We start from the raw sequence: 22,500 nt of genomic DNA, 5'->3' as shown, positions 1-22,500 counted from the left end.
TCTACAGTTTCATATTCAGTCGATGACATTTATTTTAAAATATTTTCTTGTTAACTTGTTATAATTTGAATCTATAATTTCAGGTTTTCCAGACTCAATCTGGGATTACAAAAATTTTATTTAATGCTAAACTCTTAAGTATTTAAATCCTTAGCATAACCTCCTAAAGTTAATATAATAACATCTTTTACTAATTAGTTCTCATCTATAATCTGTGAATATTAAAAAATTTTGCACTTTAATAGTTATATTTTCCTAATGTACTGAGCAACTAACTGCATTTATATACAAAGAGTTATAGCATTGTCCTCTGGCATGAGCAAAAAGAAATTGGCATGATTTTGTGCATCTTATATTGGCTAGAATGCTCATGAAGTTGGCATATCAACATTCATTGAAATGTTAATGAGTGTTAACATGTCACTAACATGTTCTACTACTTAACAGGTCCCAATTAACAGGTTCCACTACTCTGGCATGTTTCTTAATTTTATGTTCTATTTCACTGTTCCATACTTATAAAGTACTGTGGTTTCACAAATTTCGGAGTCATTTGTGTTTACTAGTTAAACAAATCTAAAATTTTTATTTGCTTTAAATAAAGAAACTTATTGGAAAAACTTCAAGTTCCAAATCAAGAGAAATAAAAGCAGGATGCATTTTTAAATTTAAAGAGAGAAATATTTATAAAATATAGCTATAAAGAAGTGTTCTCTTGGGGTCGGAGCAATAGTACAGCAGTAGGGCATTTGCCTTGCATGCAGAAGGATGGTGGTTCGAATCCTGGCATCCCATATGGTCCCCGGAGCCTGCCAGAGTAATCCCTGAGCACTGCCAGGTGTGACCCAAACACACACACACAAAAGTGTTCTCTTGTCTTTTGGAGAAATCTTTATATGCAAGGATTATTTTCACCATATTTTGGCTTTATAAAAATATGCATAAATTGAGATACAGAGATGAGACAGGAATAAATCCAAATTTGGCACTTTTTAGCAGTAGGATCCAGGTAACTATGTACAACTATGTACAAAAATATTTATAAATAATAGCTTTCATTCCAAACTCAAAATATCTTTAAAATATTTTTATTGTCTCTCACGCCAGCCAATTTTCATATTGATTTAGTCTGTGTTTCATCTTTTAACCAACAGTGTGTATACACACAACCTGAAATTCCTGAAGCCATAGGCACATGCCTATTAAGGCACACACCTTACATGCAGTGGACTCTGGTTTAAATCCTTGATATCACATATTGTCCTCAGACCACAAGTAGGAGTCACTTGTAGGCAAAAGCCAAAAATATTTCCTGGGTGTTACCAGGGATTGTCCAAAATAATAAGAATAAATAATAAAAAATTTTGGTCAGAGAAACAGTGCAGTGACTAAAATACATGCTTGCAACAGTATCACATATGATCTCCTAAACATTGGTTGGAGTGAGCCCTGAGTAATCTTGGGTGTGGCTCCCATACAAAATAAAATTAAAATAAATAAGTATGTTCATTAAGTGCAAAATACAATGTCTAAAAAGTAAAGGAAAGATGAGAGAGAATGTGTGTGTGTATGTTTGTGTGAAAGAGAGAGAGAGAGAGAGAGAGAAAGTGAAAATGAGAGTGAGTGAGAGAAATTAAATGTATGCCCCAGAGGCTAGCAGCATGGAAGGTGGGAGAGAAATGTGGACAATGGTGGGAAACGTTCATGGGCAAAAGGTGGTGTACACTGTAAGACTGAAATCTAACCATGAACAACTTTGAAATCATGGTGTTAGAAAAAAAGAAATAAAGAAACATAATTAGTGTGTTGTACATTCATTAGAAATATATTTCCCGGGGCCAGTGAGGTGGCACTAGAGGTAAGGTGTCTGCCTTGCAAGCGCTAGCCAAGGAAGGACTACGGTTCAATCCCCCGGCATCCCATATGGTCCCCCCATGCCAGGGGCAACTTCTGAGCACTTAGCCAGGAATAACTCCTGAGCATCAAACGGGTGTGGCCAAAAAACCAATATATATATATATATTTTATTCCTTTATACCCCCATGTAGGTTATGAAATCTGCTAAATTTTCTTCTAGAACAAAAGTAATTAGCACTTTGATGTTCATTTCTCCAAATTCTTTAAAGTAACATGTGTTATAATACCATAGTTTAATGAGGACTTCTTATATGAAAAATATTCCCTTCCAAATATTAAAACATCCCTGAAAAATAAAAAGGAATGGTTTCAAAAATATTTGATTTGTATTTTCAGTGCTTTATATTCTTTTTCCTTAGCTATCTGTCCTTATGATATAACAACAAATTTTATATATGTCATATTTTGATTAGCTTGTAAATCTAGCATGACAATTTCTGAGTAGATAGACACTTCACTTATAGTTTATTGATAAATGCAGCTGCTAATATAGTATTTTGGAGAACCACACCCAGTGATGCTCAGTTGTTATCCCTAGTTCTGTACTTAGATATCACTCCTGGCAATATGAGGGCCCATACAGTATGCTAAGGACCAAACCCAGGTCAGAAAATGCCTTACTTGCTGTAATCTCTCTGGTCCAATAATATAGTATTAAAAGGTGAACTTTAAAGCCAAAATGCTTAGAGTTAAATCCTAAATCTTTTATTTCCTAGCTCTGTGACCTTGGGAAAGTTCTTGACACCTCTGTACTTCTGTTTCTTTTCTTCTAGTTCTTTACTTATAAAACATAGATAATAAAGTACCTATTTTGTATAGCTATTATAAATTATGCAATATATATGCATACATACATATACATGCATGTATATACACATACATATATAAGTTGAAACAGTGCCTAGGTCATAAATGATCAATAAGTATTAGATAGAGTCAGAATAAAATTATAGTTACTATCATTTTAACTTTTTACATACAATTTTAATATACTCAGTATATACATGAGTTGATTTTTAAACATTAATTGGGCCTAACTAGCTCTAAAAATATTTTAGTCCTTATCCCAAATGATAATGTTATAACTATATCAGAAATTTATGAAACAGACATATATGCTCCACATATGATATAATAGTCACTAGAGTTATTTATGTAATAACTAGCTATAACTCCTTAAGAGTTCATTTAACATAATAAAAGACACAAACTAGCATAACATATTGTAATAAAAATTCCAAAGATATATTTTCACAAACACAATCCTGAAAACTATGTCAAGAGCCCAGATAATATTTTGGATTTTTTTTTTTTGGTCACACCCGGCAGCACTCTGGGGTTACTCCTGGCTCTATGCTCAGAAAATGCTCCTGTCAGGCTCGGGTACCATATGGGATGCTGGAATTCGAACCACCATCCTTCTGCATGCAAGGCAAATGCCCTACCTCCATGCTATCTCTCCAGTCCCTATTTTGGATCATTTTAAGATAAACACAGGAGATTAAATTTTGACAAAGAGGAAAGAGAGGGGGGAGAGAGGGGAGAGAGAGAGAGGAGAGAGAGAGAGAGAGAGAGAGAGAGAGAGAGAGAGAGAGAGAGAGAGAGAGAGAGAGCAAAGTGCAAAGTATCTGCGATAGAGGCAGGCTGCCTGTGGAGTTTGGAGACATGAATTTTGCTCTTCCATGTGGCATGAAAGAGCATAAAGAGGTTAAATATCTTTTATTGAAGAGTTGGCTACATTGGTAGTTTTTCTAATCTGGTAATATGTGCCATATTATTTAAATGTACTGAGAAGTAGTACCTTATTTGATATTAAAGTAAATTATCCATTTGGTTAAAAGAATAAAATATTGAGTTGGAGGAATAGTCTGGTGGGCAGGGCTCTGGTTTTGCATGAGACCAACCAAGTTTCAATCTCCTGTGCCCAATATGGTCCCTTGAACATTGTCATGAGTAATCCCTGAGCATAGAACCAGCAGTAAGACCTAAGTACTGCTAGTTATGGCCCCAAACTAATAAATACTATTGATTTAAATTAGAGCTTAAGGAAATTACTATAGATACTTTATCTATAAAATAGAAAATTTGAGAACTGATTTATCTATGAAATAGAAAATTTCTAAGTTTATGATACTTTCTATTCTACTACCTACACTTTATATAGTTAAGTAGTGATTTATGATTCTATTTAAAAAGGTGTAGCCATATCTTATTTTTATCTGATTTACACTTAGAAAAATTAGAAAGTATTTAGTACTTTTTTGGGGGGTCACACCCAGGCAGTGCTCAGGGGTTACTCCTGATTCCACACTCAGAAATCGCTCCTGGCAGGCTCAGGGGACCATATGGGATGTCGGGATTCAACCCACAGTCCTTCTGCATGCAAGGCAAATGCCCCACCTCTATCTATCTCTCTGAACTTTATTTAGAACTTTTTTGGAGAAAAAGTATTTGTTGATGAAGATATACTTTTTTTTTATTCTGAAAGGGAGAATTCTGTTCCAAGTCAATTCTGGAAAGGTACAAAGTGTAAAATGGAAATAATTCTAGGACAAAAATTACTTCTTTTGGCTAATTGTATTTATTTTTTGAGGAAGTGTGTGCTCATTTCTTATCCCCATTTTTGATTGTGTTAGAAAACATGCTCCACATCGCTAATCAGGGAGATGCAAAACAAAACAACAACAAGATACCATCTCACACCATGGAGACTGGCATACATCACAAAGAACAAGAAGAATCAATGCTGGTGGGGATGTGGGATGAAAGGGAACTCTCATTCACTGCTGGTGGGAATGCTGTCTAGTCCAGCCTTTATGGAAAACAATATATAGATTCCTCAAAAAATTGGAAATTGAGCTCCCATATGATCCAGCTATTCCACTCCTAGAGATATATCCTAGGAACACAAAAACACAATACAAAATTGGCCCCTGCATGCCTATGTTCATTACAGTGCTATTTACTATAGCCAGAATCTGGAAATAACCCATATGCCTAAAAACAGATGAATGACTAAAGAAACTGTGGTACATATAAACAATGGAATACTATGCAGCTGTCAGGAAAAATGAAATCATGAAGTTTTCCTATACATAGATGGACATGGAAACTATTATACTGAGTGAAATGCGTCAGAAGAAAAGAAATAAACACAGAATAGTCTCACTCATCTGTGTATTTAAGAAAAATAAAAGAAAGTATGGTAATCATATCCAGAGACAATAGAGGTGAGGACTGGAAGGACCAGCCAACGATATAAAGCTTACCACAAAGAGTGGTAAGTGCATTTAGAGAAATAACTAGACCAACACCTTTTTTACAATGGTAGTGAGTGAGAGACATAGAATGCCTGTCTTGAAGACAGGAAGGAGATGGACATTGGTGGTGGGAAGTTTGCACTGGTGAAGGAGGGTATACTTTCTATGACTGAAATCCAACTACAAACATGTTTGTAACTATGCTGTTTAAATAAAGATATAAAAAAATCTGTTGAACTGTGGATTTCTGTATTTTGAATGATTTTAGTTTTATACCACACACTAAATAACCATTTTTGAAGACACTAGATTATGTTAATCATGCAAATTCTGACACAGTTAAAAATAATGACTTCTCATTGGAAGTGGGACAAGATAATTTAATAAGCATTATGTATAAACCAGAGGGCTTGGGGTTCATATGCACAATGCTTCCTTTACTCAGAGATTTCAATTAGTAGAGGAAGTTAGGAATATATACATATGTGTATATAGATAAAGATATATATCTCTCTCAACAAATTTCACAACAGCCCAAATGGGGCTTACACAATTTGTAGTAGACTAAGTGTTAAGGGAGGAAAATTCTGGCTATGTGGTCAGTGATGCTTTATGAAAAAGGGAGGCATCACTTGCAAGAATACTTTGAAATATATATAAATGTACATTATGCAAAATTGAAGAAAAGGGTATTTTGAGTGAATAGGTGAAAAATAAAAAAATCTTAGATGTATTGTGGGAACCCTGAAGCTGAGGATAAGCCATAGGAAAAGAGAGATTGGTAATAAAAATATGTTAGAAAGCAGAACAAGGTCAGGAGGCAAGGCCCTTTGAGTTAAATTTTATGGAGTTTAAAATTTATTCTCTGATGGCTTAAGGGCTATTGATGGTGGTTGAACAACCAGTGAAAATAATAGCACACTTTAGAATACCAAAATGAATGTTGAGCAATGGAGGTAGATAGTAAAAGACTACATTTTCAGAATGGAGTACCAAATTGAAAACAATAAGCCTTTATAAAAGGTTTTTTTTTAATAAACCTTTTAAAAGCAGGTGACATAATCTCCAAGAGTTTGATATGAATTTCCAAATACTAGGGAGTTTTTGTCTCTTGTTTTGTTATGGGGCCATAGCAGCAATGCTCAGAGGTTACTCCTAGCTCTGCACTCAGGAATATTTTTTAGAAGTACCTGCGGGGCCATATGAGATTGCTAAGGATCAAATCTAGATTGGCCTTAGGCAAGGCAAGTAACTATCTCCTGGACTACTGCTCTAGGGCATAAGAGAGTTTAACTGGCCTTGTCCTACAATTGGCCTGGAAATGAATGAACTCTGAGATATAGCCTTTCATGACTGTCCAATAAAATTCTGTAGGGATCCTTGACACAAAATGCCATACCAACACAAAGGAAATTTTATCCACTTTTCCTAGACTTCTTTTTCTGTCATAAAATTAAATTTGAAAAAATTTGGGGGGGGGGCTTCTATCATACTCAGGCGGCCAAAAATTTTTCAGGCAATTCTTTTTTGGACAATCAGTTCAAAAGATAAATGCAAGAGAATGCACATGTAGTACTTTTTGGGTCCCATGGTGCTGAGGATAGCACTCCAAGTGTTGCTCAAGGGCCTCCAGCATTGTACCTGACAAGGCTTGGGGACCATATCTTACTCAGGTCAGGTACCTGCTAGACATTCACCCAAAGCACTCTATTGGTTCCCAGAGCCTAGGATAAAAAACCAGGTTTGGATTTCTGGTACCACATGAGCACTTCTAGGGAGTGATTTCAGAGCCTAGAGCCAGGAGTAAGCCCTGAGCACCAATGGATTGCGATCCAAAAAGCAAAATAAATAAATGAATAGAATTTAAATTTTCTGCAACTGTCTTGTATACTTAAACAATGTACCTTACTTCTGTTAGTAACTGAAACTACTATAAAAGACATTAATACTGAAGATGCTATTCTCAGAAATAGCATTAAAATCAAATTTTAATTGACCCCAACATAGCAATTTTTATTAAGTAGAAAGAAATTATGCATGTAGTACTTTGTAAAACATATTGAATATACTGAAATATGCATAATTCTGAAACCATGCATACATTTCTCACTCAATACATATTTGTTCTAGACTTTAATTTTGAAGTTTCTTGATCCATAAGTCTACTTAATTTATTTATAACTTTGCATCTAAATGGGATATTAACTTCCACAGAAAATATTCAGATTAAATTGTTTATTTTTTGATGATTTCTAATTACTCTTTGATAACTTAAAAATATCAGTCTAGGGGTTGAATAAAGGGTAAAGGCACTTGCCTTGCATGCTGAGACACCAGTTTGATATCTGACTTCCCCAACTTCTACAAATAGTGAGCCAAAAGGCACAGACCTCAGAGGACACTAGACCCCCCTTTCAATATTTTAAAAATATAGGCAATATTAGAATAAAGAGTAAACTGATAGTACAGTATATAGAGTACTTGCATTATATATAGATAACCCAGATTCTATCCTCAGCACCCCAGACGGTCTCCCAAACCCGACAAGGAGTGATCCTTGAGTGAAGAGCCAAGGAGTAAGCCCTGAGCTCTGTCAGGTAACAGCAGCAATAAAATTGGTTATTATTGCTAAAGATTAAGGCTATTTATTATTTGGCATACACTTTAAGTATTTTATAAGGTATGACATTTTTCTTATTCTAAGAAAATACATGGATTTTTTTTAGCTCATGCCTATTTAGTACATGGCACAAAGATATTGAATATATAATGATAATTACAAGCATGTAAACATTTAGCATAACCAAAGATATTATTAGCCTGTTATCAATTTTATGTGTATTTTATACATGTTATTCAATTAAAATTTGTTAATGGCAACTGTTACAAAATATCATTGTTTTGAAGATGTAAGGTGAATTTCAAAATATAAAAATACATTTTTTATTAGGATAGGATGATTTTGTGGTCAGAGATGTATTACAGTGAATAGGGCATTTGCCTTGCACATGGCTGACCTGGTTCAATCCTCAATACCACATACAGTCAGCAGAGTCTGCAAGTAAGTTCAGAGCCAGAAGTAGCTCTGAGCACTGGATAGGTGTGACCCTAAACCAACTAATCAAACAAAAATGTACATATTAGTTTTATGAGGCCCAATTTTTGTTTTGTTGATTATTTTTGAATAACCAAATTCACTGATACCTTAGAGGACTTCATCATGGAAAACATAAAAAAATTGTCATAGATTCCTCATAGAATAAATGGTAAAATATTCATGTTTGGGGTCAGAGAGATAGCACAGTAGTAAGGAGTTTGCCTTGCACCTAGCCAACTCAAGAAAATAACTTATGTTCATCAAACAGGAGTCCTCAAACTTTTTAAACAGGGAGCCAGTTCACTGTCCCTCAGACCATTGGAGGGTCTGACTATAGTAAAAACAAAACTTATGAACGAATCCTTATGCACACTGCATATATCTTATTTTGCAATGAAGAAACAAAACAGATACAAATACAATATGTGGCCCGCGGGCCATAGTTTGAGGACCACTGATCTAAAACGCACATGGAAATGAAGATTATAACATTTTAATTTTACTCAATTACTTTTAATATAGAGACAAAATGTAATTATAAATTACATTTAAATTGCAGATTTAGAAAACTTATAAATTTAGTTAACTCTATATAAATTTATGTTGACATGAAAAGTAACTCATTTTTCTTAAATAAAACTTTTAGAGTAATATTTTGCTTTCCTGTTTGGGAAGCATTTTAGTTTATTTCATGTATCAAAGAAATAAGCTAGTAAATTGAATTATAGTTTTAAATGAAATAGTTAACTTTGTAAGAAAAATATGGAAACCATAGAAATAGTACAGTGAATAAGGTAGACACATGCAGCTGACCCGGGTTCAGTCCTAGCACTCCATATGATCCTCAGAGCACTGTCAGGAGTGATTCTAAATCACAGAGCAAGGACTAAGCCCTGAGCACAAACAGGAGTGCCACCAAAATTAAAAAAAAAGAAAAGTACTATGCCAGACATGATACATTTTCCACACTCTCCAATTAAAAAGAATTAAAATAATTCTCATTACCATGCTGCATCTACCTTGAATTACATAACTTTTACCCTTCAAAAATATTTGAATATTTTTTTGGGGGGGCACACCTGGTGACCCTCAGGGTTACTCTTGGCTATACACTCAGAAATTGCCCCTGGCTTGGGAGACCATATGGGACGCCGAGGGATGGAACCCCAGTCCATCCTAGGTTAGCGTGTGCAAGGCAAATGCCCTACCACTTGCACCACTGCTCTGGACCCTGAATATTTGAATTATAGCTCAACGGGTATAACTTTGAACACTACTGGGGAAAGTATTGTAGGCAGGCTCTCTCACCACAGGGATAAGCATGGTCGGGAGTGACACTTCTCTGCTAGTTCATTGGGAATGAACTTTATTAAAAAAGGGGGGGGTGGAGAGAAAATAATAGCAAACAAATGAATGCTCTTTCTATGTATGCCTTGCATAGTTGATTTATTCAGGATAATAAAGTTAAAATGCTCTAACTTTTATGTACGTCTTCTCCTTAGCTAATTATTTACAGTCAAATAAGTTATAATATTTTTATAAAAATCAAAATATAGCTTCTATTTATTTTGTTTGGGGATCATATCTATAGTGGTTAGTGCTTACTCCTGGCTCTGTGCTTCAGGGATCATCTTGATGATGCTCAGGGGACCATAAGGGGTATCAGGGATTTAATCAAATCAGCCATATGAGAGGCAAGTACTTTGCCTGCTTTCTAGCTTCTATTTAATAGAAGGTATGACTTATGTGTATTGGAAGCACAAGGATTAACCCTTTGGTATTAGATGTAATGATGCTGGGAAGCAAACTCTGGACCTCCTCATACATACTAAGTATATGGTATAATATTTGCGCTATATTCTCAGATACAACTTCAAACTTAAAATACTTATTGAATCTTATACTACCTTAATTCTATTTTCTAAAAAAATGTAAGCACTTGGAATTTGGTTGTAAAGGAATATTATTTTAGATAGTCATAATTAAAAAGCTTCTCTTCTATATGAACAAATTGCCAGTCTTTTAAACGTTGCAGTTTGAAATTCTATCCTACATCCCAATAAATCTGACACTGTGGTGGAGTTTCAAAGTTCCTTTTAAAGTCAATAGAAGTTCTAAAGAAATATAACAAAAAGGTGGATTAAGGGTAATGAAACAAGTTTATAAATGGCATGCATATATATGCATATCAGATGTCTTAGATTTCTTGCCCTTATCTAGAGCATCATATTAAAATTTATTAAAATTTATGCAACAATGTTTGAAGAAGCTCGATTTTACATGATTTGGAGGCTTAATCCCAAATGATTTCAGGTAGTTTCACCATAGCACTGATTACGGGAAAAAAAAAAACTTTTTTTTTTTAAGATTTGCCAATGATTTGAGTTATAAAAGTGAAAAACTATAACAAAATGAACATACATAATTGTTTTGAATATTTATAAGTACAATATGTTGTATCCATCTCCAAGACAGAATAGTTGTCAATAGACATTTGGTATCATTTCACAGTTTTGCTGTGAAAGTTTCATAAATGTAAGCATTTAGCAAATATTCAACTATGTTTAAGCAAAAGAATATTTCTATATTTATTGGTCTGATTGTTTTTGGTCCACACATACTGTATTTAGGGCTTACTTCTGGCTCTGAACTCAGAGATCATTTCTGGTTGGTTTAGGATGCCAGGGATGGATACCATGTCAGTTGAATTCAACTGACATGTAGTCAACAGTTGTATTCTTTTATTTTTTTCTTTATTCTTTTATTTCTTTAAATATATTTTTCTTCCAATTTTATTGAGATATGATAATTTATAATATTTTTCTTTAAGGAGTGCTCAGGACTTACTTCTGGCTTTGGACTCGGGCATCACTCCTGGTATAAGGTTCCACATGCCATAATTCTACCCTGAGGAAATTGGGTCTGAAGCCAGGGTCACAGCTGGAAATAATCGAAACCAAGATGAGGAAGATGAAATGTGTGGTTAGGGAATTTTCCCCATTGTGGAGTGAAAGCTAGAAACCCTCCCAAACAGCAGTTTTTATTAAGTACCAATATCCACAGCAAGTAGGGACAGGGAGGCGAAGAGGTAAGTGGCAGACAAAAGACTTCACCCTCACACCAATTCCATCTAGGTAGACTTAGAAATGCAAAGAGAGAGTTGCCAGAGTGGTGACGCAAGCAATAAGGCGTCTGCTTTGTGTGCCCTAACCTGGGACAGACTGCGGTTCAATTCCCCGGCATGCCCATATGGTCCCCCAAGCCCGGAGCGATTTCCGAGTGCATAGCCAGGAATAACCCCTGAGTGTCACCGAGTGTGGCTCCCATCCCCCCAAAAAGAGAAATGTAAAAAGAGGGGAGGAATAAGAAACCGGCTTGCTTAGAGTAAAAATAGATTGTAATTCAACAGTCAGGGGCTGTTGGGATTGAACCTGGGTTGGCAACATGTAAGGCAAACTTTCTATTGTTCTGGGCCTTGGTTTATAACACTTTTAATAATAGTTTCAGTTGAGCCGGAGCAATAATAGCACAGCAGTAGGGCACGAAGCTGATCCAGGACGGACCTGGATTCGATCTCCTGTATCCCATATGGTCCCCCAATCCAGGAGAGATTTCTGAGCGCACAGCCAGGAGTAACAGGGTGTGGCACAAAAGCAAAAATAAATAAATAAATAAATAAATAAATAAATAAATAAATAAATAAATAAATAATAGTTTCAGGCATATATTGCTCCAATACAACAACTTTATATTTCTAATGTATTGCTTAGAGAAACTAAATAAAATAAATTATGCCTTGATATCTGGCTATGAAAGCAGCTTTGATTCTGCTCCAGAACAACTTCCATGCAAGGAATCGTTTTGCTTTTTCCCTGTAAGTTTCAGTCAGAAATGTTAATAATATATATGTATATATAAATATGTCTATATGTATGAATATTTATATGTATATGTTTATACATATTTATATATACATATATATTATTATAAGAACACACAGGTATATCTACCCACATAATTCCTCTCTAATTCCTCATTTGAGAACTTCTCTCATTCCTCATTTGAGTTTTGATTTCTAGACGACCTTAACCACAAAGTCTTATAAATAGGGCCTTAAGGCTATAGCTAGAACCCCCTGATATGACTTCTTCATTTTTCCAGATTGTTAACAGTTTCCTTTGGACAGAAATTTAGATAGCTATGGGACCAGAGAGATAGCACGGAGGTAAGGAGTTTGCCTTTCCTGCAGAAGGTTATTGGTTCAAATCTCGACATCCCATATGGTCCCCCGAGCCTGCCAGGAGCGATTTCTGAGTGTGGAGCCAGGAGTAACCCCTGAGTGCTGCCGGGTGTAACCCAAAAACCAAAAAAAAAAAAAAAAGAAATTTAGTTATCTTAATGGGATGCTACCTGTCCACTGGCTTTCCTAGTAAAGTTGTTCTCTGACTATCTTGACAGAGATTAGGATTAGTTCATATTAGTTCATATTACATATGGTTTGTATCATTTAGTTTCTCTAAACACTAAGAAAGGTTGCTGATTCTAAGGTCCTCTGTTCAAATCAAATTAATACTATACATTATTTTAGTCAAAAGGCAGAAGTGATATCAAATGGTAGCACACAATAAATTAGTTCTATAGATCAGAGAAGAACAGAGTATAAACAATCCCCATTCTAACCTAATATAGTATATTGGGTTTTTCTCCAAACCTACTATTTAACATAGGACTTCAGATTTTATTTTGTAAATGTGTCCAATGATTTCTTTTAATCCTGATTTTTAAGCATCTTGCTGATGGTTCTTCATTTTCAGTTTACTAAATTTAAAATTTGGAGAAAAGTCAAGAATGTTAGGTTCGACTACTTATAGTAAATAGTTTATCTACTGTTTGTAAGAACTGATTTATTTAGTGAGGAAAAATTTTATAGAATGTGGGAACCCTGAGATAAAGTTTCAAGCTATGTTTACTAGTGCCACAATATGGGAATCTTGAGTGGTAAGTTTTGTCAAGTAGTTAGAACGGGTACTATTTCAATGTTTTAAATACAGTGTCTTAGAACCAGAAAAATAGTGCAGGAGGCAAGGCAGGTGCCAGGCATGTGACTGATCTTCTTTGATCCCTGGCATTACATGTTCTTGGCAGCAATGAGCATTACCAAGATGAACAATGAGCACATATAAAGGAGTAACAATTCAGCATCACCTGGTGTGCCCCCCAAAATAAGTAACATAAAGCATATATTTTATGCAAATTATCCTCACACTAATGTTTGGAAATAACGCTGATTGAACATAATAAAAATAGTATATAAAATAGTTTTCACCAACTATACATCCACTTCCAAAACTCTAAAGTTAAAAAGATATGAAGTAAAAGTACCATGTTGGCATGTAAAAATCTTTTTCCACTGGTACCAGAAAGAAGTAAGGAAAAATTAATACTGAATAGCAATATTCATTCTTTAAACAATTTAGTCAATGACTTTTGACCCTTGGACAAAAGAAAATTTCTAAGGCTCAACTAGTGCAAATGCTGGTGTACCATTTGATAAAGTATCTTTTTTAGATGTAAAACAGAAGCAGTAAGCTACATTAGAGTCAGCTAAAAGTTTTAGATACTCTTTACCTAAATTGTGGACATCAGATATCATCTGTATAGTTCTATAAAAATCCTTCAAAACCCTATAGGAACCTACAAATTTCCACAATCCGCACAGTGGGGATACAACACTTTTTAGCTGAAGGCACTGTACCTCTGGGAGGATCTTTTTATTAAGAGGAGCTAGAATGAGTTGTAAGTATCACACATGGGGACTAGAATAATGTAAAAAGAACAGCAGCTACTGAGCCACACTTGTAGCACTTAAAAAAAAAGATGAGATGATAAAGAGCTGACATAATCATAAGTTCTGTACAATCACTTTGGAAAGAGATCTCAAAGCTAACTAGCAAAGTTGATGAAAAAGTTAAAAGATTAAATAGAAATAGAACGAAATCAGAACAAAAATCATAAGAGGTCCAGAAATGTTAGAAAAAAAGGAATAAAGATGACTGAAATGTGTGAGGTAAAAAAAGTTATGATAATGGGAGCAAACAGTTTTTATGTTTAGAGCTTCAGAATGCATCTTTGTGATACAAAATACTAGCAAAGACTCCATAGGCTTAGCAGGCATGAAAAAAGTGTGTGTGAAAGCATTTCACTTGCTCAAGTTATCAGTAAATTTCAACAGTTGTTTTCCAAAGGCAGAACCACTCCAATTTCAAATGATTTTGTTTATAGTGAGATCTGTGAATTTCAGACCCAAAATTTCACCACTAAGTTTTACACATTTTACATAAATTCAAAAGAAATAGACAAAAAGTAATCTTTCATATTTGAACATTTTCATCATGTCTCCTGATAATGTGTTTATCAAGAAACTTGTATTTTCAATTTCATTTTTACAAATGGGGAACTGAAGAGACAATACAGGGATCGTGTGCTTGCCTTGCATGTGTAAAATTAGAGTATGATCCCTGGCACCTCATATGACACTTACAACCACGCTAGTCCTGACAGAAGTAAATCCTGAGTACACAGAGCCAGGAATAATTCCTGAGCACCAGTAGGTATGTACTAAAACTAAAACCACAAACAACAACAAAAAAAAAACCAAAAACCTATTTTTGTAAAATGAGGCTCAAAAATGTCTTTAACAATCTTTGCAAAATATCATTAGAAGACATTAAGGCTTATTAATAAAATAAAATAACAACTCAAGTACTTAAGAAGTACATGTTACTATTAAGACTGCTGGGACATATGATACATAGAAAGTTCTAGGGCATGCTGAATGTTTTCAAAATGATGTTCATAAAAGATTAATATGATCTCCATCTTATGGTTCTTATACAATATTACATTACTCCTTTTATGTGATGTGTCAGCCTTTGACTGCCTCATCCTAAATATTTAGCTTCTCACACATTTCTTTTGTTGTGTCTTCTAAGAACCACAATAACATTCTTATTCCATACAGACCACTAATCTCAAACTTTAAGTATTTGCTTTAATAAGAGGTAAAAAAAAATCACCTCAATGTAATAAAGAATATTAGCAAGGAAAACTTTGAAATGACATAGAGGCTAAGAGGATTTGGGAATGACACATAAGACATGATCTGAAACTCAACAGTAGGGGACTATAATAATCAGAAAGAGAAACGACATGACAATGGAAGGCTTTGTGCATGAAGCACGCAATACAAAACCAGCTCAGAAAGAATGTTCATTTTGATCTCTAGAAACAAAATTTGAAAGTGAAAAGATGGAAATCTCATTTAAAATTTTTACAAGAGGAAATGAAGAAAAATCTGAGTCACCTCATTGTGATCGAAAAGACACAACTGCTTAAAAAGGAAACAATCCACTTGAACTAAATATAAATATGGTGGGTACATCATTAAACTCTTTTTATTTTTTCAGGTTTGGAAAGAGAAAGGAAATACTTTTTCTACCAGTAAGAGTTTACCTTGCATATCTACTCAAAATCTTTTCTTCACTTTCCAGTTATTTAAGCCAAACAGATAGAAGACAGGAAGTTTAAATTATTTTCATATAAGCACAACACCAATCATTACTTTTAGATATTTTTACCTGTAAGATACAAACATCGATGCAAAACAGTAGCAAATCGAAAGTCAGATTTATCGAGAATTCCAAAAATTGTATAACTGGTGAATAATGATACTGAACAGAAATTGCAGTGACATTTAATTCAAATTAATATAGATATCCAGACTACAAATTGATCTAAACTATTTCAATAGTAGCAGAACATTTAGATTAAAAACTGATTAAAAAGTCAAAATATGTCTCAAAATTAATATGAGAATTGATATTATATCACCTTTATCTTTGCTTATTTTTTACTAAAGCCCTTGTTACATGAAATTAACCTCCATTTATTTAGTTCCTTTTCATTCCTCTTCAACAAGATAAATAAAATTTAACAAGGCCTGAGAAGACAAATATGAATGAGGTGAAAGAATGTGTCACATTCTATTCATTAAAATATAGTTATAAAATACAAATCAAATAATAAAAATTAGATACAAAACTTCACAAGCATACTTGATAAATATGGAGAAAGATCTTTTATTCCCTCAAAGAGATAACATGATAATCAATCATCTCTTCTAAAATCCTCCAACTTCAGGGTTCTCAAACATATTTAAAGGGATTACCTCATTAAGTCAAACCATTTCTAATTGAATGTGATCTGTCATTGGCTCTTTATCATAATTTGGTTATTGACAACTAATTTTATATAATATCATGTGTTAGGAGAGTTTATATTCCTTAAGACCTCTAAAAATTAGTTTCATGGGCCAGAGCGATGGCGCAGCAGTAGGGCGCAGCTCGCGGCTGACCCAGGACTGACAGTGGTTCAATCTCCCAGCATCCCATATGTTCCCCCAAGCCAGCCCTGAGAGTCTTTGGATGTGGCCCAAAATCCAAAAAACAAACAAACAAAAAAGTTTCTGCACTTAATATAAAGTAGGAACATCTGCAACATAAGTACACTGGCATGAAGTAATATCTATTGGCACACACACACACACACACACACACACACACACACACACTTAAATGCCCAGATAAATGAGACAAGAAGCAAATTCTATAAAGTTGTAGAGCTGAGTGTGGGTTCTGACAACATAATTATTTGAAAAATCTTCTTGGAAAAACTGAAGTAGACCTGTGAGAAAAGCAGAATTAGGATAAAGGAAAGATGATAAAAAGCAGAAAATGACAAGAGCAGAAAGACAATAGTTAAAGCAAAACAAATGCCATTGCTTGGCAAAAGTTTTCATTCAATGCCATCACATAAGAGAAAGAGTTTTATGTTCTGCTATGCTGGATTTAACCAGTTTGGAAACTGAAATAAGAAACTAAGCAAACAGTTCAGTTTTCTTTTTTTTTTTTCTTTTCTGAATCTATGTACACTTATGTTCTTAGATTCAGTAAGTAAAATGCTGGAGTCATCATTTTCCCTCTTGAGCCTGTACTTTTGTGTCCTCTATTTCTATTTGTGCTATGATTTCCCCCTTGGTCCCCAGGGTTCAATCACTGCCTTGCTCTATTATATCTTTTCACAGCACTTCTTGTATTGATTCCTATCTCTTCATTCCCAGTCTTGTAAGTCAACTCAGATGCTGCAAACTGTAAAAATTTGTCTGCTTCCAGATTCTGCCTATTCTAGAATATTCTATCATACAAAATCCACCCATTCACTTGTGATTATATACAGTTCTGTATTACTCTTCTTAAAACACAGATCTGATCTTGTGAAATTCAACCCATATTATAAAGGGCATATTATACTAACTAAAATGAATATCATATGTTGATAATTAGGATACTAAAAAGGGTTCCACATTCTATTTTCTACATTCTACTTTGCAATTTTTTATTTAAATTCCTGACACATTTAATATGCAATGCTTTTTAGCTACATGTATTGAGTTTTCCTTCTGTATTGATACTATTCTCTGAACAATTCATTGCCTACAACCATAGATAAGATCTTATCTCAACAAATTTATCCTGCTAAGTGTTCACTCAATGTGCTCTTATAAATTTTTGTCTCATATAGTTCCACGGTAGTATCTGCTCTATTCATAATTTGTCTGAGAGGAAGTGGGAGAAAAAGAAAAGGAACTCCAAGAAAATAATTATATATTTATGGAGTACTTAAAATATATTATTGTGTTGTTTTAAGTCACCTCTATTGTAAAAATGAAGTATTACCAGACAAAATACAAATTATTAACTGTGAACACATTACTTACTATAAGGGACAAAGAAAAATGATGATGTTAAAGAATTATATAAGGTAGGTATTTTTATTACTTACCTAAATTTCAGCTGAGAAAACTGAGGAAGAAATGATACCCTCCCAATTATTAATCATTTATCTGGGATTAGAACCCTAAAATCTGGTACCAGAATATACCAAAAATCCCAAAAGACCTTTCTACCTCTCGTTTATAGTTATAATCAGTATAAAAAAACCTTCCTCTAAAACAAATACAATATTTCATGCTTTTATTTTTAATACTCATAAGCAAACACTGAAATACATACTAAAATTCATTTACTTCTGTTAGAAATAACAAAAGTCTGAGTTGCATCCATTTATATGCCACATTTAGACTAAAAATAGTATTTTTTTCATTTGCCTCAAAAGCTATATAAAATGCTCAAACATTCTTTAAGTATGATCATCCAAAAGCTCTGTAAAGATGAAGTGACATCTATCAATAACATTTGATATTTAATAAAAAATATTAATGATAGCAGTAGAAGAATACCAACTTGATCTTTTGTATATGATTAAAATTTGGCTATAATGCCTATAATATAGGGGGAACAAACAAAGCCGGTTTATTTATTTTTTTTTTTTGAGGGGAATTTTGAGCCACACCTAAAAATGCTCAGAGTTTACTCCTGGCTTTGTGCTCAGAAATCGCCCTTTGTAGGTTTAGGGGACTATCTGGGATGCCGGGAATTGAACCTCTGTCTGTCACAAGTCGGCTGCATGCAAGGCAAACACCCTATCGCTGAGCCATCTTTTAACTAATTTTTAACACCAGTCCCATCTTTTAACTAATTTTTATCTTACCTAGATTATATTTCTTTTCTTTTCTTTTTTTTTCTTTTCTTTTCGTTTTTTTTTTTTTAATTTGTTTCGGGGCCACACCTGGCACACACAGGGCTTCTGGCTCTGTGCTCAGGGATCATCATTTCTAAAGGTGTTTGGGGGACCATATGGAGTGCTGGGGATAGAGTTCAGGTTGGCCCTGGCAAGGCAAGTCCTTATATTTGGTACTGGATTCTAGATCTAAATAGCATGCCTAATGAAACTTTCCTTTTACCTCTTTCTGGAAAATACACAGTTATATTTTTATGTGCTAATTATAAATTGATATTATGTAATGGGTATCGAGTATAAACACTTTAGTCTTATAGACCTACAGAAATGATACATCAGGTATTAAATACACAATTATTACTCTTGCTTTAAGCATTTTTCTTTAAAATATATTACAATTAAAGTGAACTTTAATAATAAGGTATGAAATCTAAAAGAGCAATTACCAAATGAAAAATACTAACCTCATAATGCCATAATTTAGCCTATTTATTAGTTCAAGTTCTAAAGCATGTTTAATAAACTATTTTATTAAATCATTAATTTTTAATTTTAATACTTTAATATTCTTATTACCAGACAATTATATTGTAAAAATGTCTTCTCTACATATCTTCTATATAATGTCCATATAACCAGTCTATATTGCCTACTATCACAGAGGCTTGTATCAACAGTTTATACACTTTTATCATGAATGTCTTTCACTTCTCTAAAATAGGTCTTTTCGTTAAAGGGGGAAAACAGGATCTAACCCTTGTTTGCTCTTTAAAGTTTTATTGTTTTGGCATTTTATACAGGGAGCAAGCATTAACATACTCAGGAGAACTGCTGAAAGTAAAAGGCCTCCAGCTACCCAATGCATGGCTGACAGGATAAAGCAAGGATATAAAAACTTTTGTCTGATTGCTCACTTTCCCTGTTTTAGAGTCCTGCTACTCTCAAGAGCATATATTCATGTTCTTTCTACTTCAAGTTTTATTACTTCTTTTGTATTATTTAATACATCTAAAGACACTTCCAAAAGACAAATTTTTCCATTTTGAAAAAGTAATGGTTTGGAACCTGCTAAAACACATTAATGTTCAGTGTGTTTTTCACAAAGGTGATAGAATAAAAGTGCTATAAAGCAATTAGGCACAAGATCTTAAAGACATTAATATGTCAAATAAAATCAGATGCTTAAAAAGTCAACAAAAATACTGTCTGTGAAAGGTCAAATAGAAATAGGCACACATAAAGACCGTATTTCTCTTCTGGGTCTTTGACTACTAGCTATTTCATACAAAAACCAGGGAAGAAAAATATAAAAGTGAAAGAACAATTCTCACCTCAATAACATAAAATTTAGAAGTATGTGATGTGATTTTTAACTCTGTCTGGCTGTAAGTTGCAGCTCATTTTAGCAATCAATGGTATATACATTGCAATATTCAGATTAGAATTTCCTCTCCTTGAATTCTAAATTATATCAGGGTCAACACGTTTTAATAATAAACAAAAGGCTGATCTGCTTGGCCTATGAGGAAGGCCAGGAATTTTCTAAAGTGTCATATACATTTCTGAAATCCACAATACATCAATTTTTAATACATCTACTCTCTCAGCTCCATTAAAAAGATGGTGGAGGAAAGATTTTAGAGTAATTAATGATATAGTTAGCTGCTAAATATTAATAGAAGTCGTAGTCTTGCATAAAATATAACATATAAACCTTGCCAATACAGACGCACCAGTAATTAAAGTTGAATATGTAATTATACTGATTTATAAGACAGGCAAAAAGTTACACTTTACTAGCTTCTATGTAAACTGTGGGTAACAGTTCAACTTTGCATTTTACGGTTTATAAAAATGGGCAATATCTTGACTACAGTTCATAAATGGTTTAGAGACCTGGAATAGTAGTAAAAATTACGACAACTTATTCCATCATGAATATTCTTATTGCGCCATACAAACCAAACTGTGATAATGACCCATAAGACATAGACTCGGGCACTGCTTTATACTCAGGAGGATGTTAGTATGAAGAATTTGTAGGAGACTGCTTGCACAATAATTATAAGACATTGGGGGAAATAGAAAAGATGTATTAAAACTGAGTTTGATACCTTATTTTCTTCTCCTATCAAGGACATGGTGCAATGTAACTCCTCTTAAACTTGCAATTTTTACTTATTTACCACTAAGCACTTGAGAACAATACTAAATTTTAGATTCCTAGGAATATAAATTCTTCCTTGGACAGACTTTTAACCACACTTACATGTGCGGCTGAGGTGAGCAGCCTGGACTGCTATTCCCATTGCTCTCGATGTGTTCCAGGGAACCATTGAGGTCTTCATGGACAGCCTGCAGAAGGCCACTAGAAGCATTATTGATCAGTCCGGGATTACTTAGTAAAGGTAAACTGCTCTCTGCCAAGGCAGCCTAGTAAAATAGAGAAGGCGTAAACTCAACTTTTGAAATGTCCCTTAAAATCATTTTAAGAAACAATTCTTTTCTTTCAATAGGTTTGGATTATTATGTAGGCATTTGTGAAGCATTTAAACAAAAGACACAAAAATGACAAATTCTTTATTGGCAACTTGTGGCAGAGATAGCAAAAATAAATAAATAAAAAAATGGGGTGTGAAGATCTAAACAACTCCTCACTAAATTTCTCACTTTTACTTTAGCCTTTCCACATAAAGAAACAGCATATCCTTCCACGTAATGAAATAATGCTAAGGAAATACAAGCAGTTGTTTTGCTTTTTTAAAAATGACCAAAACTTAATTCAAAATAAAGAAGTCCTGACATTTGCTTTCTCTGCATAAAAATTATATATTATAATTAAACTTTAAAGTTTTTGCCACGAGCACCATGTTCTCCAACACTATGATGTGAAATCATTTATGACAGCCTGGATAAATATTAATGCACAGCCACATGCATTTGTAAAAGCTTCTATCAATCTAGCTTTTGCAGGAAAACTGAGTGTTCCAGATTTTGCCACAGGGTGTCCTTCTTGCTTCTTTACATCAAAAGTAGCTTGAATTAGAACCAGTGATTTCCACAGTACTAGGTACTACAACTTACTTGGATGCTAAACCAACTATTAAGAACTATCACAACCTCATCTAAATACAAAGCTATGCAAGGGAGTGTAAGATGGGGCATTAAATCCAAAGCATTTAAACATAAGGATAACAGCAAAGCACAATTTAATATTACCTGCAAACTGGCATTAAGAGCTGCTCCATAGCCTAAACTGGTAGGTATATTTTTTACTAAGGTTGGGCTTCTGGAAAAAAAATATATAAAGACAATTTATACATCAAGATACTAAATTTACACATGTAGTTATCTCAGCAAAAATTACAGATTTTAGCTTGTTGTCTCACATTCTAGTCAAATTTGAAAAGCCACAGAATTAGGGTTAAATATGTGATTCTCAACAAACTGCTTAACGCAGAAATATAAGAAATGAAACTTTAACATTATGCTCAGAAGCAAAGTCAGACATGACCTTGAAGATCTCTA

At 33.9% G+C, this 22,500-nt stretch overlaps 1 protein-coding gene across 1 annotated transcript in view; it reads right to left on the bottom strand.

Annotated features, from left to right (window-relative positions):
- FOXP2 (forkhead box P2) overlaps positions 1-22,500 on the bottom strand; it is a 282,742-nt gene that overhangs the window by 5,333 nt on the left and 254,909 nt on the right. The window contains 2 exon segments of the mRNA XM_049776131.1: positions 21,242-21,405; positions 22,192-22,261. Of these exon segments, the coding sequence (XP_049632088.1) occupies positions 21,242-21,405; positions 22,192-22,261 (234 nt within the window).

This window comes from Suncus etruscus, chromosome 1 (genome assembly GCF_024139225.1).
Source record: "Suncus etruscus isolate mSunEtr1 chromosome 1, mSunEtr1.pri.cur, whole genome shotgun sequence".
NCBI lineage: Eukaryota > Metazoa > Chordata > Mammalia > Eulipotyphla > Soricidae > Suncus > Suncus etruscus.
Note: the sequence above shows the minus strand (reverse complement) of the source record. Positions and strands in the feature narration are given on the sequence as shown.